The 21,240-nt window shown below is 44.9% G+C and overlaps 1 protein-coding gene across 1 annotated transcript; it reads right to left on the bottom strand.

Moving 5' to 3' along the window:
- Positions 1-262: 262 nt before the first annotated feature.
- On the bottom strand, positions 263-19,373 carry LOC139392023 (transcription factor E2F3-like). Its single transcript, XM_071139666.1, has 7 exons — positions 18,858-19,373; positions 9,788-9,893; positions 7,897-8,116; positions 4,533-4,694; positions 3,886-4,000; positions 2,670-2,847; positions 263-2,383 (listed from the first exon to the last, which is right to left on the bottom strand). The coding sequence occupies exons 1-7, from the start codon at positions 19,104-19,106 to the stop codon at positions 2,118-2,120; spliced, it is 1,296 nt and encodes a 431-aa protein (XP_070995767.1). The 5' UTR covers positions 19,107-19,373; the 3' UTR covers positions 263-2,117.
- Between the last annotated feature and the right edge of the window lie 1,867 nt (positions 19,374-21,240).

The raw sequence follows: 21,240 nt of genomic DNA, 5'->3' as shown, positions 1-21,240 counted from the left end.
AGAACACCTTTATTTAACCGGGTAGGCCAGTTGAGAACACCTTTATTTAACCAGGTAGGGCCAGTTGAGAACTCCTTTATTTAACCGGGTAGGCCAGTTGAGAACACCTTTATTTAACCAGGTAGGCCAGTTGAGAACACCTTTATTTAACCAGGTAGGGCCAGTTGAGAACACCTTATTTAACCGGGTAGGCTAGTTGAGAACACCTTTATTTAACCAGGTAGGCTAGTTGAGAACACCTTTATTTAACCGGGCAGGCTAGTTGAGAACACCTTTATTTAACCGGGTAGGCTAGTTGAGGACAAGTTCTCATTTACAACTGCGACCTGGACCAAGATAAAGCAAAGCAGTGTGACACAGACAACAACACCTGGGAGAAATATCAAGACTAGCCTGGTCCCAGATCTGTTTGTGCTGTAACGTCAACTCATTGTCATTTACAAACAATGTAGAAACAGACTGGTAAAAAACCAAACTATCACCAGAATACCGTAAAAAACTAAAACACAAACAGCTTCTAGTACAGTACCTTAGAAATGACTTAACATGTAAAAAAATACACATTACTGTAAGACGACAATACAGTATATCGTTCCGTTCAGGACATGTCTGTTCTCCAAAATACTTTCATATCAGTCAATTGGCTCAAAAAAGGACTTCTTGGTAAGTTCTGTCATCAACCCATAGAGCTCTGGTCCAACATCATACACTAGTAAAAGCAACAGGACACCATCTAGTAAAGCACTTCTCTAAAACCAGGCAGATTCAGCCCACAAAGGACACCTGAATATACCGTATGGTTGGGTAGTTTAAAGGTCACATGTCTATACTAATCGAAGGGCAAATTTTTAAAAATTGATAGCAATTTTTATCAATGGGTTAATGATTGGGTGTAAGTAAAAAAAATAATAACATCCTACCCAATTAAAATATCTGGCACAAAAAAAAATCATTAGAATCCATTTGTACATTTTAATTAAGTAATACAAATTGTATTTCAAGTAGAAAGTAATTTGGGAGCCCTGAGAATTGACTACGAGTTGGTTAATATGTTAGTTATTCAATAAGTAGCATGGCAGCTAGCATGGCAGCTAGCATGGCAGCTAGCATGGCAGCTAGCATGGCAGCCAGCATGGCAGCTAGCATGGCAGCTAGCATGGCTAAAACAAAATGGGGGCTTGTCTACGTGACTCTTGCATGGTGGAGTGTGTGTGTGTGTGTGGAGGCACATTGCTCATCCCTGGATATTAAAGAAGTTAATCGACAGCAGAAGGACATGTAGTGGATGTTCCACACGGCAACAGGAGCAATATTCCCTTCCTCCTCTAAACAACAAACAAAACATACACCAATATATCAGGAGAAGGCCCATCTTTCAGTACATTCTCTGGTTATCTGAACACTACCAGTCAGTCTCTTCCAGTATTGTGTCAGAAGGCTCCATGTGGAAGACCAGGTACCTCTTGCAAGTTATTTTATTGATGCCCAGGCAGAGATCACCCTCTTGGGACGTAGATACCGAGTCTGCTCTACTCTGGTGAGCGGAGAACCAGGACCAATCATCGGGTCACATTATAAAACACAAGTTCACAGATGACAGTCACACGACGGTAGATATGGGTAAGAATCTGTGTTCAGGGGTTAACGTCCATAACTCATCTCTGTTAGGGGACAATTTCTGCTTTCAAATGAGAACAGTTCATTTAGATAACAGTCTGCCATGGAGAATGAGCGATTGTTTAGGATGTTGGTTTGCCTGTCAGTGCAAAACCAGAAAGACGGGCTTTGAGAAGGGGTTTTGTCCATTCTTTCAGCCACAGAATTCACCCCTACATTCAGTCTGAACTGAAACGTACTTCCTTTGATCAGCTCTATACCCTTCTCTCGTCTCGCTGGCCAGGGGTCAATTACACAGCAGGTCCTCTATGAGCAGTCCAGTCCACAAGGTCAAGTAAACAAAGCCTTGCTCCAAAATGGCTGCTGTGCTGCATTCCATAGAGCCCACTGGGCTCTAAATCAGTTCTTTATAACTGGAAACGACCACATTGGGACCATGAATCTGGCTCCAAAATGGCCAAACTAAATTCCCCAAAATGGCCGCTGAGCTTACATTTCACTCAATTACAGAGCAGGTTGTCTAACGGAAGCCGGTCCAGATCGTAGGAGAACAGGTCACTGATGCCTTCGTCTTCGCCCAGGCTAAGCAGGTAGTCATCCCCCACGAGAGACAGGGGGATGAAGGGCTCCTGGTCAACGTCCTGGAGGGGGAGGAGGGAGGTGAGGGAGGAGGGCAAGGGGGAGACAGGAGTGACTGTCACCGCAGAGCATGCTGGGAGGCTGGACAGGGCGTTGGAGAAACCGGTACCGGTGTAGTTATTACCCTCTGGTGAGAGATGGGTAGAGAGCAAGGAAAAGAGGGTGAGAGTTAAGTTTCCAATAACTCACCACATAATTAAGTCTGGAGGTGGGGCTCACCCATAGAGCTAGATAGAGGACTCTATAGTGCCCAAAACCATGTTTAAGCACGGGCGGCAACATTAACCCTCCTGTTCCGTTCGTTTCATGTTAATTCATTCTATGTTCCCGGTCCAAAATGGCCGCCACCGTTATAGTTTATTATAAATCCATACTAATACATATATTATCACCTAATGTTGTGTTGGGCTCACCTTGTGACACCTTGAGGAAGGATGTGGAGTTTCCACTGGCATAGGACGAAGATGAAGACGGAGGTCCATTTTCGTTCAGCGCAGAGTTGTTTTTCAGTGGGGTGGAAGGGGCGTGATCATCTGAGCACAGGAAGACTTCTATTGGACCCTGGGTGCTGCTCAAGTGGACCTGGAGACTCTGATAGGGCAATCAAAAAAAATGTATCAACCAAACTTACAAGCAATCATACACCAAAAGTATGTGGACATCTGCTCGTCGATCATCTCATTCAAAATAATGGGCATTAATATGGAGTTGAGCCCCGCTTTTGCTGCCTAAACAGCCTCCAGTCTTCTGGGAAGGCTTTCCACTAGATGTTGGAACATTGCTGAGGGGACTTGTTTCCATTCAGCCACAAGAGCATAAGTGAGATTGGGCGCTGAGGTTGGGCAATTAGGCCTGGCTTGTAGTCGGTGTTCCAATTCATCCCAAAGGTGTCCGATGGGGTTCAGGTCAGGGCTCGGTGCAGACCACTCAAGTTCTTCCAAATGACAAATCATTTCTGTACGGTGCTTCGTGCGCGGGAACATTGTCATGCTGAAACAGAAGCAGAAAGGGGCTTTCCTCAAACTGTTGCCACCAAGTTGGTAAGCACAGAATCATCTAGAATGTCATTGTATGCTGTAGCGTTAAGATTTCCCTTCACTGGAACAAAAGGGGCCAGACCGAACCATGAAAACAACAGTTGTCACAACGCTGTCGGGTAGGTAGCGTTCTGCTGGCTTCCACCAAACCCATCTTAGGATTGTGGGCGTCTGCATGGCCATGAAAACCCATTTCATCCACCAAACCCATCTTAGGATTGTGGGCGTCTGCTTGGCCATGAAAACCCATTTCATGACGCTCCAGAAGAACAGTTATAGTGTTGACGTTGCTTCCAGAGGCAGTTTGGAATTCGATAGTCGTGAGAGTGTTGCAACCGAGGACAGACACATTTCTTATGCACTTCAGCACTCGGCGGTCCCGTTCTGCGAGTTTGTGTGGTCTACCACTTCACTGCTGAGCCGTTGTTGCTCCTAGACGTTTCCACTTTCCACAATAACAGCACGTACAGTTGACCGGGGGCAGGGTATCAGTCAAATCAGTGACTGTCTGCAGGGACGTGACACGAGAGGAAGTGTTACCAGGATCCCTGTTTGGTCTCTGTTTAGGGTGTGTGTGTGTGTGTGTGTGTACCTCTGCAGGGTCTGGCACCTCCAGCCTGGTTTCAGCAGGGGCTTTGACCATGATGACCGTCTGGTCATTCAGACTAGGAATCCTTTTCACATCATCATACGATATATATGCAAACGTACCCAGAGGTTAAGGAGAAAGTAGTTCACACACACACAGGACAAGAACACACTTCTACACACACACACAGCAAATCACTCTCAAGCAATCAGATACACACACACAGTCAGATACAGATTCTCACACACACACACACACACACACACACACACACACACACACACACACGTCACTCTCAAGCAATCAGATACACACACAGATTCTCACACACAGTCAGATACAGATTCTCACACACACACACACACACACGACAAGAACACACTTCTACGCACACACACACAGCATGTCACTCACAAGCAATCAGATACACACACACACACACAGTCAGATACAGATACACACACAGCATGTCACTCACAAGCAATCAGATACACACACACACACACACACACACACACACAAACACACACACACAAACATACACACGTGTGCTGAGAAAAAAAAGCTGTAAACGCAAACCAATTCACACACTGGACAACAGACACACAATTAGATCTGAGTCACACAGCAGGGTTGTAAAGGAAGGCTATCTCCTTGTGGGTGTGTCTTCAGTCATCTGTTGGACGATGAGTGTGCAGGTGTGTATGAGTTCGTCCAGTCTCCTCTCCTCCTGGGTCAACTCTAGCAGTTGTTTACCCACAGAGCCAGGGGTCTGGACACTGGCCACTCCTTCTGGAGACAGGCTACAGCCCCTACACACACACACACGAGGAGAGCACATGTTAACACACACAGGAGGAGAGCACATGTTAACACACACAGGAGGAGGAGAGCACATGTTAACACACACACACACACACACACACACACACACACACACACACACACGAGGAGAGAAGAGCACATGTTAACACACAGGAGGAGAACACATGTTAACACACAGGAGGAGAGGACATGTTAACAGGTTCAGAGTTAAAGGGGGGGATAATGCAGGTTCAGAGTTAAAGGGAGGGATAATGCAGGTTCAGAGTTAAAGGGAGGGATAATGCAGGTTCAGAGTTAAAGGGAGGGATAATGCAGGTTCAGAGTTAAAGGGAGGGATAATGCATGTTCAGAGTTAAAGGGAGGGATAATGCAGGTTCAGAGTTAAAGGGAGGGATAATGCAGGTTCAGAGTTAAAGGGGGGATAATGCAGGTTCAGAGTTAAAGGGAGGGATAATGCAGGTTCAGAGTTAAAGGGAGGGATAATGCAGGTTCAGAGTTAAAGGGAGGGATAATGCATGTTCAGAGTTAAAGGGAGGGATAATGCAGGTTCAGAGTTAAAGGGAGGGATAATGCAGGTTCAGAGTTAAAGGGGGGATAATGCAGGTTCAGAGTTAAAGGGGGGGGATAATGCAGGTTCAGAGTTAAAGGGAGGGATAATGCATGGGTTTCTTCTCAGCGGTCTTGTATTATTCACGACCGTAATCTAGCCTGGGCTAAAGCAAGGAAATCATGTTCTGATGCTGATTGGCTTATTTTTAGGCAGTTATTATGAAACAAGTGTTCTCTTCTTCTCAGGAAGACCACGTCTGAATATTTTATGTCTGTTACCACTGATGACCTGAATGACCCTAGAAAGTTCTGGATGTCTGGTACCAGTCATGTTAATGAATCACCGTCATGTGTTTTGAAGGACTCTGTTGCTGTATATACGACAAAACTGAAATGCTGAATTGTTTCAATGAGCACTTTGTTATCATCTGGTAGGCTGTTTGATTCAGTGTCCTCTGTCTCTGTACAACCCTGTGTGGATGAACCAGTGTCCTCTGTCTCTGTACAACCCTGTGTGGATGAACCAGTGTCCTCTGTCTCTGTACAACCCTGTGTGGATGAACCAGTGTCCTCTGTCTCTGTACAACCCTGTGTGGATGAACCAGTGTCCTCTGTCTCTGTACAACCCTGTGTGGATGAACCAGTGTCCTCTGTCTCTGTACAACCCTGTGTAGATGAACCAGTGTCCTCTGTCCAACCCTGTGTAGATGAACCAGTGTCCTCTGTCCAACCCTGTGTAGATGAACCAGTGTCCTCTGTCCAACCCTGTGTAGATGAACCAGTGTCCTCTGTCTCTACAACCCTGTGTAGATGAACCAGTGTCCTCTGTCTCTACAACCCTGTGTAGATGAACCAGTGTCCTCTGTCTCTACAACCCTGTGTGGATGAACCAGTGAGAGCTGGTCAAACTTGTAGCTTTTTGCCATTCTCAGTGCAGGAGGTACATGAAGCCCTGACATCCTTAGATCAGAGAAAGCCTGCAGGTCCTGATCTTTTGGATCCCTGCTTTTTAAATCTGGCAGCTGATTTCATAGCTGAATCACTTACATCTCTGTTCAATCTAACCCTGGAATGTAATGAAATTCCAAAGATTTGGAAATCAGCATTTGTCCTACCACTTTTAAAAAGGGGGAGATCCAACTCTTTTAAATAATTATAGGCCAATCTATAATACTTGACGCCCTTGTGAGTGAACAGCTGAAATAATTATATACTCTATTTTATCAATGTACCAATCGGGCTTCAGGAAGAAGCATAGCACAATTACAGCAGCCATGAAGGTTTTAAATTATATCACTGAAGCCCTTGACAAAAAACAGCACCGTGTCTCACTTTTTATTGATCTCTCTGAGACTTTTGATACAGTTGATCATGCTATACTGGAGGCAGAGATTGTCGAGCGTAGGTCTTTCAGAGCATGCAGTTGCATGGTTTGCTAACTATCTGTCTGATAGAACTCAGTACACTCAATTTGATGGGCTCATGTCTGTTAAATTGGTTGTCTGTAGTGGTGTGCCCCAGGGCTCTGTACTTGGTCCCCTCTAATTCTCTATTTATATAAATAATTTAGACAAAAATGTGCAAAATGCACAACGTCACTTTTATGCTGACGATACTGTTATTTACTGTTGTGCCTCGTCTCTCACAAAAGCTTTCCAGAACTTGCAAACTGCTTTTTATACTGTTCAACATACCTTGTGTCAATTGAAGCTTATCCTCAATACTGACAAAACTAAACTAATGGTGTTTTCTAATGCAAGAAATAGACCTCTGAACCTTTCACCTGTTACTACCGGTCAGGGCAAGGAGATTGAGGTTGTAACCTCATGTAAATATCTTGGAATTTTAATTGATGACGGCCTCTCTTAAATTGCATATTCAACAACTTACAAAAAAATTGAAGCTGAAATTAAATCACTGATGAAGGATCTTGAGGCTGATTCCCTGACCTGTCAATGTTTTTAATTTGCTGTTTTATACTCTTGTGAATTCTATGGTTTTTACTAGATTACTTGTAGTTTTTCATGTTGTCTGTCTGTAATTTGTTTGTAATGACTTGGTGCTGCCTATCTTGACCAGGACGTGCTTGAAAAAGAGATTTCAAATCTCAATGAGCCCTTCCTGGTTAAATAAATAAAATAAAAACACACACACACAAGGAGAGAAGAGCACATGTTAATAAACACACTCACACACACACACGAGGAGAGAAGAGCACTTTAACACACACACAACACAAACACTCAAATGGGAAAGAACACACATGTTTTATTCCACACACGGTCTACCTGTGGCACTATCGTTCGACCCCAATCTAAGTGGGATATTGTCCGTTACAGCACGGGTTCCACCAACCCCCCTCCACTCACAGCCGTGTATCAAGCCCCCCCCCCCCTCCACTCACAGCCGTGTATCAAGCCCCCCCCCCCTCCACTCACAGCCGTGTATCAAGCCCCCCCCCCCCCCCTCCACTCACAGCCGTGTATCAAGCCGTCCCCCCTCCACTCACAGCCGTGTATCAAGCCGTCCCCCCTCCACTCACAGCCGTGTATCAAGCCGTCCCCCCTCCACTCACAGCCGTGTATCAACCCCCCCCCCCCCCCTCTACTCCCAGCCATGTATCAAGTCACCCCCACTCACAGCCACTGGATGTTGTTCTTGGAGGACTTCTTGATGAGATGCACCCCCTCCAGGACGTTGGTGATGTCATAGAGGCGTCTCTTCTGCACCTTGAGGGACTCCGCGGCCCGGTTCAGGTCCACCACCCCGTCACTGGACTGGGCCAGCAGCTGGACAAACTTCTGGGTCAGGAGGCATAGAGATGTGTCATACCTGGTCTTCTCTAATGGGGAAGGAGGAGCTGGAGAGAGAGAGAATGGGTTAGTTACCACAGACAGGAGCTGGAGAGAGAGAGAATGGGTTAGTTACCACAGACAGGAGGGAGAGAGAGGAGATGGGTTAGTTACCACAGACAGGAGCTGGAGGGAGAGAGAGGAGATGGGTTAGTTACCACAGACAGGAGGGAGAGAGAGGAGATGGGTTAGTTACCACAAACAGGAGCTGAAGGGAGAGAGAGGAGATGGGTTAGTTACAAGACAGGAGCTGGAGAGAGAGAGAGGAGATGGGTTAATTACCACAGACAGGAGCTGGAGGGAGAGAGAGGAGATGGGTTAGTTACCACAGACAGGAACACACAGTCAGCCCAGGGAAGGAACACACAGTCAGCCCAGGGAAGGAACACACAGTCAGCCCAGGGAAGGAACACACAGTCAGCCCAGGGAAGGAACACACAGTCAGCCCAGGGAAGGAACACACAGTCAGCCCAGGGAAGGAACACACAGTCAGCCCAGGGAAGGAACACACAGTCAGCCCAGGGAAGGAACACACAGTCAGCCCAGGGAGGAACACACAGTCAGCCCAGGGAAGGAACACACAGTCAGCCCAGGGAGGAACACACAGTCAGCCCAGGGAAGGAACACACAGTCAGCCCAGGGAAGGAACACACAGTCAGCCCAGGGAAAGAACACACAGTCAGCCCAGGAACACAGTCAGCCCAGGGAAGGAACACACAGTCAGCCCAGGAACACAGTCAGCCCAGGGAAGGAACAACAATGTTCCCAAGGCATGGGTGGGACCGAATTTCTCAACAAACATTAGCGTTCCTGCCTGCGGCATTGTCATCAAGCCTGTCTCTTCTTCCTCGTCTCCTTTCCTTCAACCTAGAGTTAGTGAAGTGTTTCAATAGTGTTAGGTTCTAAATTAACCTTAGAAAATGTTGTGGACGATTAGTGAAGCTCATACCAAGTTTATTCACCCATTGGGTCATTCAGCTGCACAGACAAAGGACATATTCACACAAGAAGTGGCACTTAAAAGCCTTTCTCCTATTCTGAGCCCCTCCTGAACAGCCAATACACCTCTGTTGCTGTCCAGAAGATTAGTGACATATGTTCTTCCTCACTTCATTTAACCTGACCTCGTCCACCAACTCACATGTTGACTCGTACCAGGACTGTGTCTCTTCTCCTCCCATACAGGATCACTGATGTCTGACAATAACATCTCCTGGTAGAATGTCTCCTGAACTAAATCCACAGTAAAGTCTAGCCTCTCATTCCCAGACGGACTAACGCTGCACTATCAGTTAAATGAACCATTCACGTAAGCTTGCGAGACCACTGTTAAAAGTCTCCCCGGATAAGCAATGCTGAGCTGTGAGTCGCTCTGCAAAACATCTTCCGCTTGATGACTAAAAAAAACACACACACACGTAGCCAACGTCAATGTTTACACAACAACTACCCAGTTCAAATAGAGGAGAGGCGTTGTGTCGTGAGCTGTTTACTTCAGAGAATTAGCTTTTTATTTGAGCAATTATGAGATGGAAGGGAGTTCCATGTAATCACGGCTCTATATAATACTGTACGCTTTCTGGAATTTGGGGGACTGTGTAAGTGGGAGACCTGGTGGCATGTCTGGTGGGGTAGGTAAGTGTGTGTGTGTCAACTACCCCCCCCCCCCAGTCACTTACTCTGGGTTCTTCTGAGGGAGTGTGTGGTGGCTCTCTTAGCTCTGGGCTCAATGATTGGCTCAGTGGTGTACTGGTCCCTCTCCTCCAGCTCCAACCGACGCTTCGCCTGAGACAGAAGGGTTATACAGAGGTTGAACATCTGGAAACCTTCAGATGGAAAACAACCCTCAAGGGTCACAGCGTACATACCCTAGTGGTTAGAGTGTAGGGACGGCAGGTACTCTAGTGGTTAGAGTGTAGGGACGGCAGGTACTCTAGTGGTTAGAGTGTAGGGACGGCAGGTACTCTAGTGGTTAGAGTGTAGGGACGGCAGGTACCCTAGTGGTTAGAGTGTAGGGACGGCAGGTACTCTAGTGGTTAGAGTGTGGGGACGGCAGGTACCCTAGTGGTTAGAGTGTAGGGACGGCAGGTACTCTAGTGGTTAGAGTGTAGGGACGGCAGGTACTCTAGTGGTTAGAGTGTAGGGACGGCAGGTACCCTAGTGGTTAGAGTGTAGGGACGGCAGGTACTCTAGAGTGGTTAGAGTGTAGGGACGGCAGGTACTCTAGTGGTTAGAGTGTAGGGACAATGCTACCTTATATAATGTTACTTACCCTACATTATTAATCTCATATGCATACGTATATACTGTACTCTATATCATCGACTGTATCCTTATGTAATACATGTATCACTAGCCACTTTAAACTATGCCACTTTGTTTACATACTCATCTCATTTGTACATACTGTACTCGATACCATCTACTGTATCTTGCCTATGCTGCTCTGTACCATCACTCATTCATATATCCTTATGTACATATTCTTTATCCCCTTACACTGTGTACAAGACAGTAGTTTTGGAATTGTTAGTTAGATTACTTGTTATTACTGCATTGTCGGAACTAGAAGCACAAGCATTTCGCTACACTCGCATTAACATCTGCTAACCATGTGTGTGTGACAAATAAAATTTGATTTGATTTACTCTAGTGGTTAGAGTGTAGGGACGGCAGGTACTCTAGTGGTTAGAGTGTGGGGACGGCAGGTACTCTAGTGGTTAGAGTGTAGGGACGGCAGGTACTCTAGTGGTTAGAGTGTGGGGACGGCAGGTACTCTAGTGGTTAGAGTGTAGGGACGGCAGGTACTCTAGTGGTTAGAGTGTAGGGAAGGCAGGTACTCTAGTGGTTAGAGTGTAGGGACGGCAGGTACTCTAGTGGTTAGAGTGTAGGGAAGGCAGGTACTCTAGTGGTTAGAGTGTAGGGACGCAGGGACCCTAGTGGTTAGAGTGTAGGGACGGCAGGTACCCTAGTGGTTAGAGTGTAGGGACGGCAGGTACTCTAGAGTGGTTAGAGTGTGGGGACGGCAGGTACTCTAGAGTGGTTAGAGTGTGGGGACGGCAGGTACCCTAGTGGTTAGAGTGTAGGGACGGCAGGTACCCTAGTGGTTAGAGTGTAGGGACGGCAGGTACCCTAGTGGTTAGAGTGTAGGGACGGCAGGTACTCTAGTGGTTAGAGTGTAGGGACGGCAGGTAGCCTAGTGGTTAGAGTGTAGGGACGCAGGTACTCTAGTGGTTAGAGTGTAGGGACGCAGGTACCCTAGTGGTTAGAGTGTAGGGACGGCAGGTACCCTAGTGGTTAGAGTGTAGGGACGGCAGGTACTCTAGAGTGGTTAGAGTGTGGGGACGGCAGGTACTCTAGTGGTTAGAGTGTAGGGACGGCAGGTACCCTAGTGGTTAGAGTGTAGGGACGGCAGGTACCCTAGTGGTTAGAATGTAGGGACGGCAGGTACCCTAGAGGTTAGAGTGTAGGGACGGCAGGTACCCTAGTGGTTAGAGTGTAGGGATGGCAGATACCCTAGTGGTTAGAGTGTAGGGATGGCAGGTACCCTAGGGGTTAGAGTGTAGGGATGGCAGGTACCCTAGTGGTTAGAGTGTGGGGACGGCAGGTACCCTAGTGGTTAGAGTGTAGGGATGGCAGGTACTGTAGTGGTTAGAGTGTAGGGATGGCAGGTACTCTAGTGGTTAGAGTGTAGGGACGGCAGGTACCCTAGTGGTTAGAGTGTAGGGACGGCGGGTACTTTAGTGGTTAGAGTGTAGGAACGGCAGGTACTCTAGTGGTTAGAGTGAAGGGACGGCAGGTACCCTAGTGGTTAGAGTGTAGGGACGGCAGGTAGAGTGTAGGGATGGCAGGTACCCTAGTGGTTAGAGTGTAGGGACGGCAGGTACCCTAGTGGTTAGAATGTAGGGACGGCAGGTACCCTAGTGGTTAGAGTGTAGGGATGGCAGGTACTCTAGTGGTTAGAGTGTAGGGACGGCAGGTACCCTAGTGGTTAGAGTGTAGGGACGGCAAATAACCTAGTGGTTAGAGTGCAGGGCCAGTAACCGAAAGGTTGCTAGATTCAATCCACCGAGCTGACAAGGTACAAATCTGTCGTTCTGCCCCTGAACAAGGCTGTTAACCCACTGTTCCTAGGCCGTCATTGTAAATAAGAATTTGTTCTTAACTGACTTGCCTAGTTAAATAAAGGTTAAATAAATAAGGTTGATCTAGGCAGCGAGCTCTAAATAGTCCACATATTTATAGGTGATCATTTTTATTTATTTCATTTTTTATCCTGTGGTCATGACTCTCAGAGTTGCAGGATAGTGATACAAAGTGTATATATTTTGGCTTGACAGCTAGATGTTTAGATTAAAATAATTCAGGTTTTTATTCAATCTGTTTGGTACTATTACATCAAGGACTGCATACCGTGTCCAGAGGAAGTTCAGGGAATGCTCCCAAATCACTTCCAAGATGTGGTGGCTTTTCAGCAGCCGTGCCATCACCCAGGTGGGTGCTACATTCCTGGCAATGGAGGACCAGAACCAGAGAAGTAGCCCAACGGACTGACTGACCATTCAGAGAAGCAGGTGAGGTGGGCTGTGAAAGAGGGCCTGCCCCCCCCCCCCACCAAACTGCCTTTGTTTTCTCCCTGGCAGTCCCATCGATGCCCTCTCCACTAAACCCCCACTGCCTTTCCAGCCCAAACTGCCTCAACTTCATCCAAGCTGACAGACTCCACTATTCTCCACTATTTAAATGTTAAGTTAGCTGGCTATATTTTATGTGCTTTGAGATTCTTTGAAATGTGCTATAAAATATCTATTTATTATTATTTCTGTAAGCCAAGTACACCTAATAGTACTACGGCGTAACCTAGTACTACTGCGTAACCTAGTACTACTGCGTAACCTAGTACTACTGCGTAACCTAGTACTACTGCGTAACCTAGTACTACGGCGTAACCAAGTACTACGGCGTAACCAAGTACTACGGCGTAACCTAATACTACTGCGTAACCTAGTACTACTGCGTAACCTAATACTACGGCGTAACCTAATACTACTACGTAACCTAGTACTACTGCGTAACCTAGTACTACTGCGTAACCAAGTACTACTGCGTAACCTAATACTACTGCGTAACCAAGTACTACTGCGTAACCAAGTACTACTGCGTAACCTAGTACTACTGCGTAACCAAGTACTACGGCGTAACCTAATACTACTGCGTAACCTAGTACTACTGCGTAACCAAGTACTACTGCGTAACCTAATACTACTGCGTAACCTAGTACTACTGCGTAACCTAATACTACTGCGTAACCTAATACTACGGCGTAACCTAGTACTACTGCGTAACCTAGTACTACTGCGTAACCTAATACTACCGCGTAACCTAGTACTACGGCGTAACCTAATACTACTGCGTAACCTAATACTACTGCGTAGCCTAGTACTACCGCGTAACCTAGTACTACCGCGTAACCTAGTACTACCGCGTAACCTAGTACTACCGCGTAACCTAGTACTACTGCGTAACCTAGTACTGCGGCGTAACCTAATACTACTGCGTAACCTAGTACTGCGGCGTAACCTAGTACTACTGCGTAACCTAGTACTACTGCGTAACCTAGTACTACGGCGTAACCTAATACTACTGCGTAACCTAGTACTACGGCGTAACCTAATACTACTGCGTAACCTAGTACTACGGCGTAACCTAATACTACTGCGTAACCTAATACTACTGCGTAACCTAATACTACCGCGTAACCTAGTACTACTGCGTAACCTAGTACTACTGCGTAACCTAGTACTACGGCGTAACCTAGTACAACTGCGTAACCTAATACTACTGCGTAGCCTAATACTACTGCGTAGCCTAATACTACTGCGTAACCTAGTACTACTGCGTAACCTAGTACTGCGGCGTAACCTAGTACTACGGCGTAACCTAGTACTACGGCGTAACCTAATACTACTGCGTAACCTAATACTACTGCGTAACCTAGTACTACGTAACCTAGTACTACTGCGTGACCTAGTACTAGTACCTCACAACACATAACCCAGTCCGGTCGAGCCTCACTAGCCAGATGAAGCTAGCTGGCTGCTTATAACATGAGCTTTGGCCAACAGGGTTAAGTAGCTGGCTGCTTATAACATGAGCTTTGGCCAACAGGGTTAAGTAGCTGGCTGCTTATAACATGAGCTTTGGGCAACAGGGTTAAGTAGCTGGCTGCTTATAACATGAGCTTTGGCCAACAGGGTTAAGTAGCTGGCTGCTTATAACATGAGCTTTGGGCAACAGGGTTAAGTAGCTGGCTGCTTATAACATGAGCTTTGGCCAACAGGGTTAAGTAGCTAGCTGCTTATAACATGAGCTTTGGGCAACAGGGTTAAGTAGCTGGCTGCTTATAACATGAGCTTTGGGCAACAGGGTTAAGTAGCTGGCTGCTTATAACATGAGCTTTGGCCAACAGGGTTAAGTAGCTGGCTGCTTATAACATGAGCTTTGGGCAACAGGGTTAAGTAGCTGGCTGCTTATAACATGAGCTTTGGGCAACAGGGTTAAGTAGCTGGCTGCTTATAACATGAGCTTTGGGCAACAGGGTTAAGTAGCTGGCTACTTATAACATGAGCTTTGGGCAACAGGGTTAAGTAGCTGGCTGCTTATAACATGAGCTTTGGGCAACAGGGTTAAGTAGCTGGCTACTTATAACATGAGCTTTGGCCAACAGGGTTAAGTAGCTGGCTGCTTATAACATGAGCTTTGGCCAACAGGGTTAAGTAGCTGGCTGCTTATAACATGAGCTTTGGCCAACAGGGTTAAGTAGCTGGCTAGCTATTTATTTTCATAAACTGAAGTTCAATTTCAACAGGCGAACAACAACAAGTAGGAACCTAGCTAATACTTACAAGGATTCCTAAATCATTGCTAAGAATAGTGAAAATGACTGACGTTTCTACACTTCACTCAGAAGTTATGTAATAAAACAAAGGAAGTTGACCAGTTACTTTGAATATTCAAAATCACAAGTGTAAGAACACCTTTAAAAAGTATTTTTTTTAAAAAGGATGAGATGATCAAAACAAGTCCTTTTTCGGCTAACCACAGCAGTCAACTAGCTAGCTGTTTAGCTTGCTAGCAAATTCACTCATTTCTTTGAAAACAATCTGTAAAGCTAGTTAGCTAGCACATGTTCTTGTCAAACTGTCAACAAAATATACCATGTAAGTCTAAAAACAACAACAAAAAACACTTAGGGCCAAATAAATCTCATTTGACCGTTCGGACATAAGTCAAATGGCCAGGAATCAGATGAAAAGTGGTTTGAAAGACGATGTTCCCACCACTTGAGAAACTGACCACGTTCACATGTGTACAGTATTCCGGAGAGTAGCTCATATCCCACTTAAAGTCTTATTTCAGGATAAGCTGTTTACATGCATCTTTGGTATCCCTGTTTTCGTGAATAAACAGAAGATTCCTCGTCTAAGTTCACATGGGTTAAATGCAATATTAACTGAAATGTGGGCACTGACTGTAGACCGATAACCTCTCACGTGTAATGGAATATTAACTGAAATATGGACACTGACTGTAGACCGATAACCTCTCACATGTAATGGAATATTAACTGAAATATGGACACTGACTGTAGACCGATAACCTCTCACGTGTAATGGAATATTAACTGAAATATGGACACTGACTGTAGACCGATAACCTCTCACGTGTAATGGAATATTAACTGAAATATGGACACTGACTGTAGACCGATAACCTCTCACATGTAATGGAATATTAACTGAAATATGGACACTGACTGTAGACCGATAACCTCTCACATGTAATGGAATATTAACTGAAATATGGACACTGACTGTAGACCGATAACCTCTCACATGTAATGGAATATTAACTGAAATATGGACACTGACTGTAGACCGATAACCTCTCACGTGTAACATAATATTAACTGAAATATGGACACTGACTGTAGACCGATAACCTCTCACATGTAATGGAATATAAACTCCTGCAGAATGATGCAGTGAAATTATACAACAAATATTAAGTTTGTTTTGGGAAACAAGAGTGGAGAAATAGGATTTCTTTCAGCGTCTCGAGAAAATGTTGGAAAGTGCTTGTAATGTGTTATATCTTTGACACTTATGCAAGCAGACAGTATTTCAACCACAGAATATAAAATATGCACCCAAGACAAACTGAAGTCTTTGTGTTTCTCATCTTTTAATGTCCTTGAAACCGGTCAAAGTGATGACATTTCATACTGGAGTTCTTCTGTCTGTATTAAAGCCCCTTTGTGTGGAAAAACCATATTCTGATTGGCTGGGCAGTCATGAAATCCTATAGATTAAGGCCTAATGAATTTATTACAATGGACAGACTCCCTTATATAAAATCGTTGAAATTGTTGCGTTTATATTTTCGTTGTATAGATGACTAATGCATTCATTCTATCGATGTAGGACATTCTGGTGAGCACTCCTTTATTTGGTCTCTCTTTCAGGCTAGCCTAGTGGTTAGAGCGTTGGACTAGTAACTGAAAGGTTACAAGTTCAAATCCCCGAGCTGACAAGGTACAAATCTGTCGTTCTGCCCCTGAACAGGCAGTTAGCCCACTGTTCCTAGGCCGTCATTGAAAATAAGAATTTGTTCTTAACTGACTAGTTAAATAAAGGTAAAATAAAAAAATGTAACTAGGCAAGTCAGTTAAGAACAAATTCTTAGTTACAATGACCCCCCCCCCCCCCCGGACAACGCTGGGCCAATTGTGCACCGCCCTACGGGACTACCAATCACGACCGGTTGTGATACAGCCTGGAATCAAACCAGGGTCTGTAGTGACACATGTTCTCATCTGATTGTCAAACAAACGACTTCAAAATGTAGGTTACCCGCTCAGTTTGATCCACCATGATGAATTTACAACACGACACCTCACTACAGACCCTGGTTTGATTCCAGGCTGTATCACAACCACCATTGTGCCACTCAGGAGCCCAGTTGTGACGGAAAATAAGCTGCATGTATCTGTAGTTGACAAACAAATGACCGACCAAATGTCGGGAAATTATAAGCAGAAACTCGTCTAAATCAGAGGTGAAAGTAGCATGTTGTAAATTCATTACGGTGAATCAAACTGAGCGGGTAGCCTACTTTTTGAAGTCGTTTGTTTTTTAAAATCAGATGAAAACATCACACAATACCCATGATTTGCAGAACTAAGTTTGCGGCAGATCAAGAAAAAAAAAAAAAGAAGATGTTTACATGCCACAGTACCCAGTCTTAGATGAGCATATCCCAGGCATTTTATCCAGGTTTCTCAGAACGGGGATACAATCTGTTTGGGGTTATTGTAAAAACGGGATATGATGTGTATATGCGTCAACTCAAAAACAGACTACTCGAGTATCCTGAATACTACAGGCATATATACTGGTTGCCCATGTAAACACGGTCAAGTGAGATCAGGACACCTAGTTTATCTCAGGAGAAAGGCTGGCCTATCTATAGAGCAGACTACTGGCCATAGCACCTCTCCTTCCACACTGACGATGTTTTTACTTTACATTGGCACATGGCAAGTTGCTTGATTCTTTGAACCGTGGTCAAGTATGTATTAGTGTGAGTTAATATGTATCTTGCCATGTGTGTGGCAGGCATGCAGCTTGCAAGTTACAAAAAAAAATTAAAATCAAACTTTCACGATTTGACCACATATCACAACAAAATCTGAAACGTGTTGGGACTTCCTCGTGGTGTGACTCCATGTTGGCTATCAAAACAATGTATTATAGCTATCGAGCGACGTGACAGATAGTTGGTGCACTTTTAGTTTTATGACAACGAGGGGACTAATGGTAAATACCTTTCAGTGTGACTCCACACGCGGTTTTGTTGAGCCGCCGGGAGCGAAGGATCACAAAATGGGGGAAACACAACCAACCAACCAGCTAAGAAAGAAACTTGCGTCCCACAGTAACACCGGGACCGGATTCACCCCATCCCCCTCCAAGTGTGGTTTAAGGCCTAGTTTCTGGTTGTTTTCTAAAGAATATATTCCCTTTGATTTAGCGCTAGACGATGGCATTTTACTAACTAGGTACCATGAATAAGACGTTTGTTTGTTGTCGTCGATTATATATATATTTTTTTAATTAAAGATTGATTGGGGGTTATTATTACGATATACTTTCTGCAGATCAAAACTTTAAGAATTGTGGCTGCTGCTGGATATGGACGACGGGGGGGGGGGGGGGGGCAACGAGGTGTATTGGTTTAAAACGTGTTAAATAAGACCATAGTTCACTAACTAGCTGTGTTGGCTATCCAACTAACGTGGTGTATGCTTGCCATCTGGCTAACTAGGTATCTAAACCTAATTAAACGTTGACTAGTTTAGCCATTGTTCTTCAATATAACCCTTTTTATAAATCCACTGTCAAAGGGGACAACTCGAAGTGGGAAGAGTTACAAGTGGTGCATCACAAAAACGTGTGACAGTGTGCAGTAAAACATAAATTAGTAGTGTATTAAGCTAAATTTTAAAAAGCTAGCACTGTATACGACTACTACTACTACTTGCTAGCAATTGTAGCCAACTAGCTAATGGTACTAGTTAAATAACTAGGATATGTCACTAGTTAGCGAACATAATACACAGTTATTCGCTAACTGGTCAGCTTGCACTTCATATTTGTATGCCAAAAGAGCCATCGTGTTATAAATTACCGGGGGTCTTCCGAGGGCTGGTCGCGGTCCTGTCCCGTTTGTAGACACCCCTATGGGTGTAGTGTAAAGCTGACTCACGGTCGGGTCTGCGACACCGACATTGTTAGTCTGGTTCGGGCAGGGCGGAGGTGTTAAAATCTGATAATATGTCGCGTTGCTGTACCGGGTCATAACCGTTTGTTTTTTGTCCATGGAGGAGCCTCCGACCCCTGAAATTAGGACTTTTTCCGGGACTCCCCTCTTTCTCATCTTCAGAGTCAAATGTCCGTTTGTACCTCCGCTACTTTGGAGCACTTTCTCCTCAAAGTTCGCCTCGGCTCGACCCAAAATAATCAGGGATATCGTTAGACTAATATCTTACATGCCCATTCGTTCAAATTGTATAAACGATACGTTTCTAAAACGGGAAGATGCAACGGATTTGATTGAGTCGAAAGCTCCGTTCTGGGTGTTTAAAAAATGGCTCCAGGAAGCTGACAATGAATAAGGGGATGCAGTTTACCCGCGAAGGGCCCTCCCGCGAAACTCGGATTTCCCGGGAATGTTTTAAACGATATTTGAATATGGTATGCTATTGGTCAGCGTCATATCAGTCTCCCTATACGTAATTGCGTCAGTGTGTTTGACCAATGGGTGAGGATTTTCGACACACAAAGCGATACCTTGTGCTTACTTGTCTGCTGAACGTCAAACTCGATCATGTCAGGTAAGCACCATATATAAACAGTGCATTCGGAAAATATTGGCTTTGACCCATTGGCTTTGTTCCGCATTTTGTTACGTAACAGCCGTATTCTAAAATTGATTAAATGGAAATGTTTCTTAATCTACACACGAATAACCCATTATGACAAAGTGAGATTTTTTGTTGAAATTTTTGCAAATTTATTACAAATAAAAAACAAGAATAACTACGTTTTCAGACCCTCACTCGAAAATGAGCTTTGTTGCATCCTGTTTCCATTGATCATCCTTGAAATGTTTCTACAACTTTATTGGAGTCCAACTGTGGTAAATTCAATTGATTGGACATGATTTGGAAAGGCACACAACTGTCTATATAAGGTCCTAATGTTGACAGTGCATGTCAGAGCAAAAACCAAGCCACGAGGTCGAAGGAACTGTCCATAGAGCTCAGAGACAGGATTACGTCGAGGCACAGATCTGGGGAAGGGTACCAAAATATTTCTGCAGCATTGAAGGTCCCCAAGAACACAGTGGCCTCCATCATTCTTAAAATGGAACCACTGATACTCTTCCTAGAGCTGGCTGCCCGGTCAAACGGAGCAGTTGGGGGAGAAGGGCCTTGGTCAGGGAGTTGACCAAGAACCCGATGATCACTGACAGAGCTCCAGAGTTCCTCTGTGGAGATGGGAGAACATTCCAGAAGGACAACCATCTCTGCAGCACTCCACCAATCAGGCCTTTTTGGTGGAGTGGCCAGACGGAAGCCACTCTTCAGTAAAAGGCACATGACGGCCAGCTTGGAGTTTGCCAAAAGGCACCTAAAGGACTCTCATACCATGAGAAACAAGATTCTCTGGTCTGATGAAACCAAGATCGAACTCTTTGGCCTGAATGCCAAGCGCCACGTCTGGAGGAAACCTGGCACCACCCTGGAATAAGAATATCACAGGTAGCCTAGCGGTTAGCGCGTTGGGGCATTAACTGAAAGGTTGCTAGTTTGAATCTGACAAGGTGAAGAATCTGCCGATGTGCCCTTGAGCAAGGCCCTGAACCCTAATTGCTCCAGGGTTGGCGTTGATAATGGCTGACTGTGACCCAGGTCTCCGAAGGTGTCTCAGGAGGATTTGGGACATAAAAATATTTTTTAAATCAAATTTACACATGTATATAATACAAGTACATCAATAAAATAGTACAAATATAAGCCCCCCCCAACCCAAAAAATATTATTTTATTTATTTATTATTATTAAACCTTGAATTCTTCTCGTATTGAGTCTTCTTGCATTGATTATTTTCCTGTGAGCCTAACATCTAGCAAAAATAACATTTAAATGCAATGCAGTCATTTTATTTTTACCTTTATTTAACTTGGCAAGTCAGTTAAGAACAAATTCTTATTTTCAATGACGGCCTAGGAACAGTGAGTTAACTGCCTGTTCAGGGGCAGAATGACAGATTTGTATCTTGTCAGCTCGGGGATTCGATCTTGCAACCTTTCGGTTACTAGTCCAGCACTAGGCTACCCTACCACCCCATATAATGAGGATTTGATCATTGTTTTTACGTCCCAAATAGCTGTCACCTTCAATGTCCTTTCACGAAGGGAAGAAAGAAGACAAAGAAGTACTGGCCAGTACTTCCTATACCTTCCTATGGGCATTAGGCAGGTGTAATGAAATGTAGCTAGCTCAAAG

The sequence above is a fragment of the Oncorhynchus clarkii genome, chromosome 32 (genome assembly GCF_045791955.1).
Source record: "Oncorhynchus clarkii lewisi isolate Uvic-CL-2024 chromosome 32, UVic_Ocla_1.0, whole genome shotgun sequence".
Taxonomy (NCBI): Eukaryota; Metazoa; Chordata; class Actinopteri; order Salmoniformes; family Salmonidae; genus Oncorhynchus; species Oncorhynchus clarkii.
This window is presented reverse-complemented; position numbering and strand designations above follow the sequence as displayed.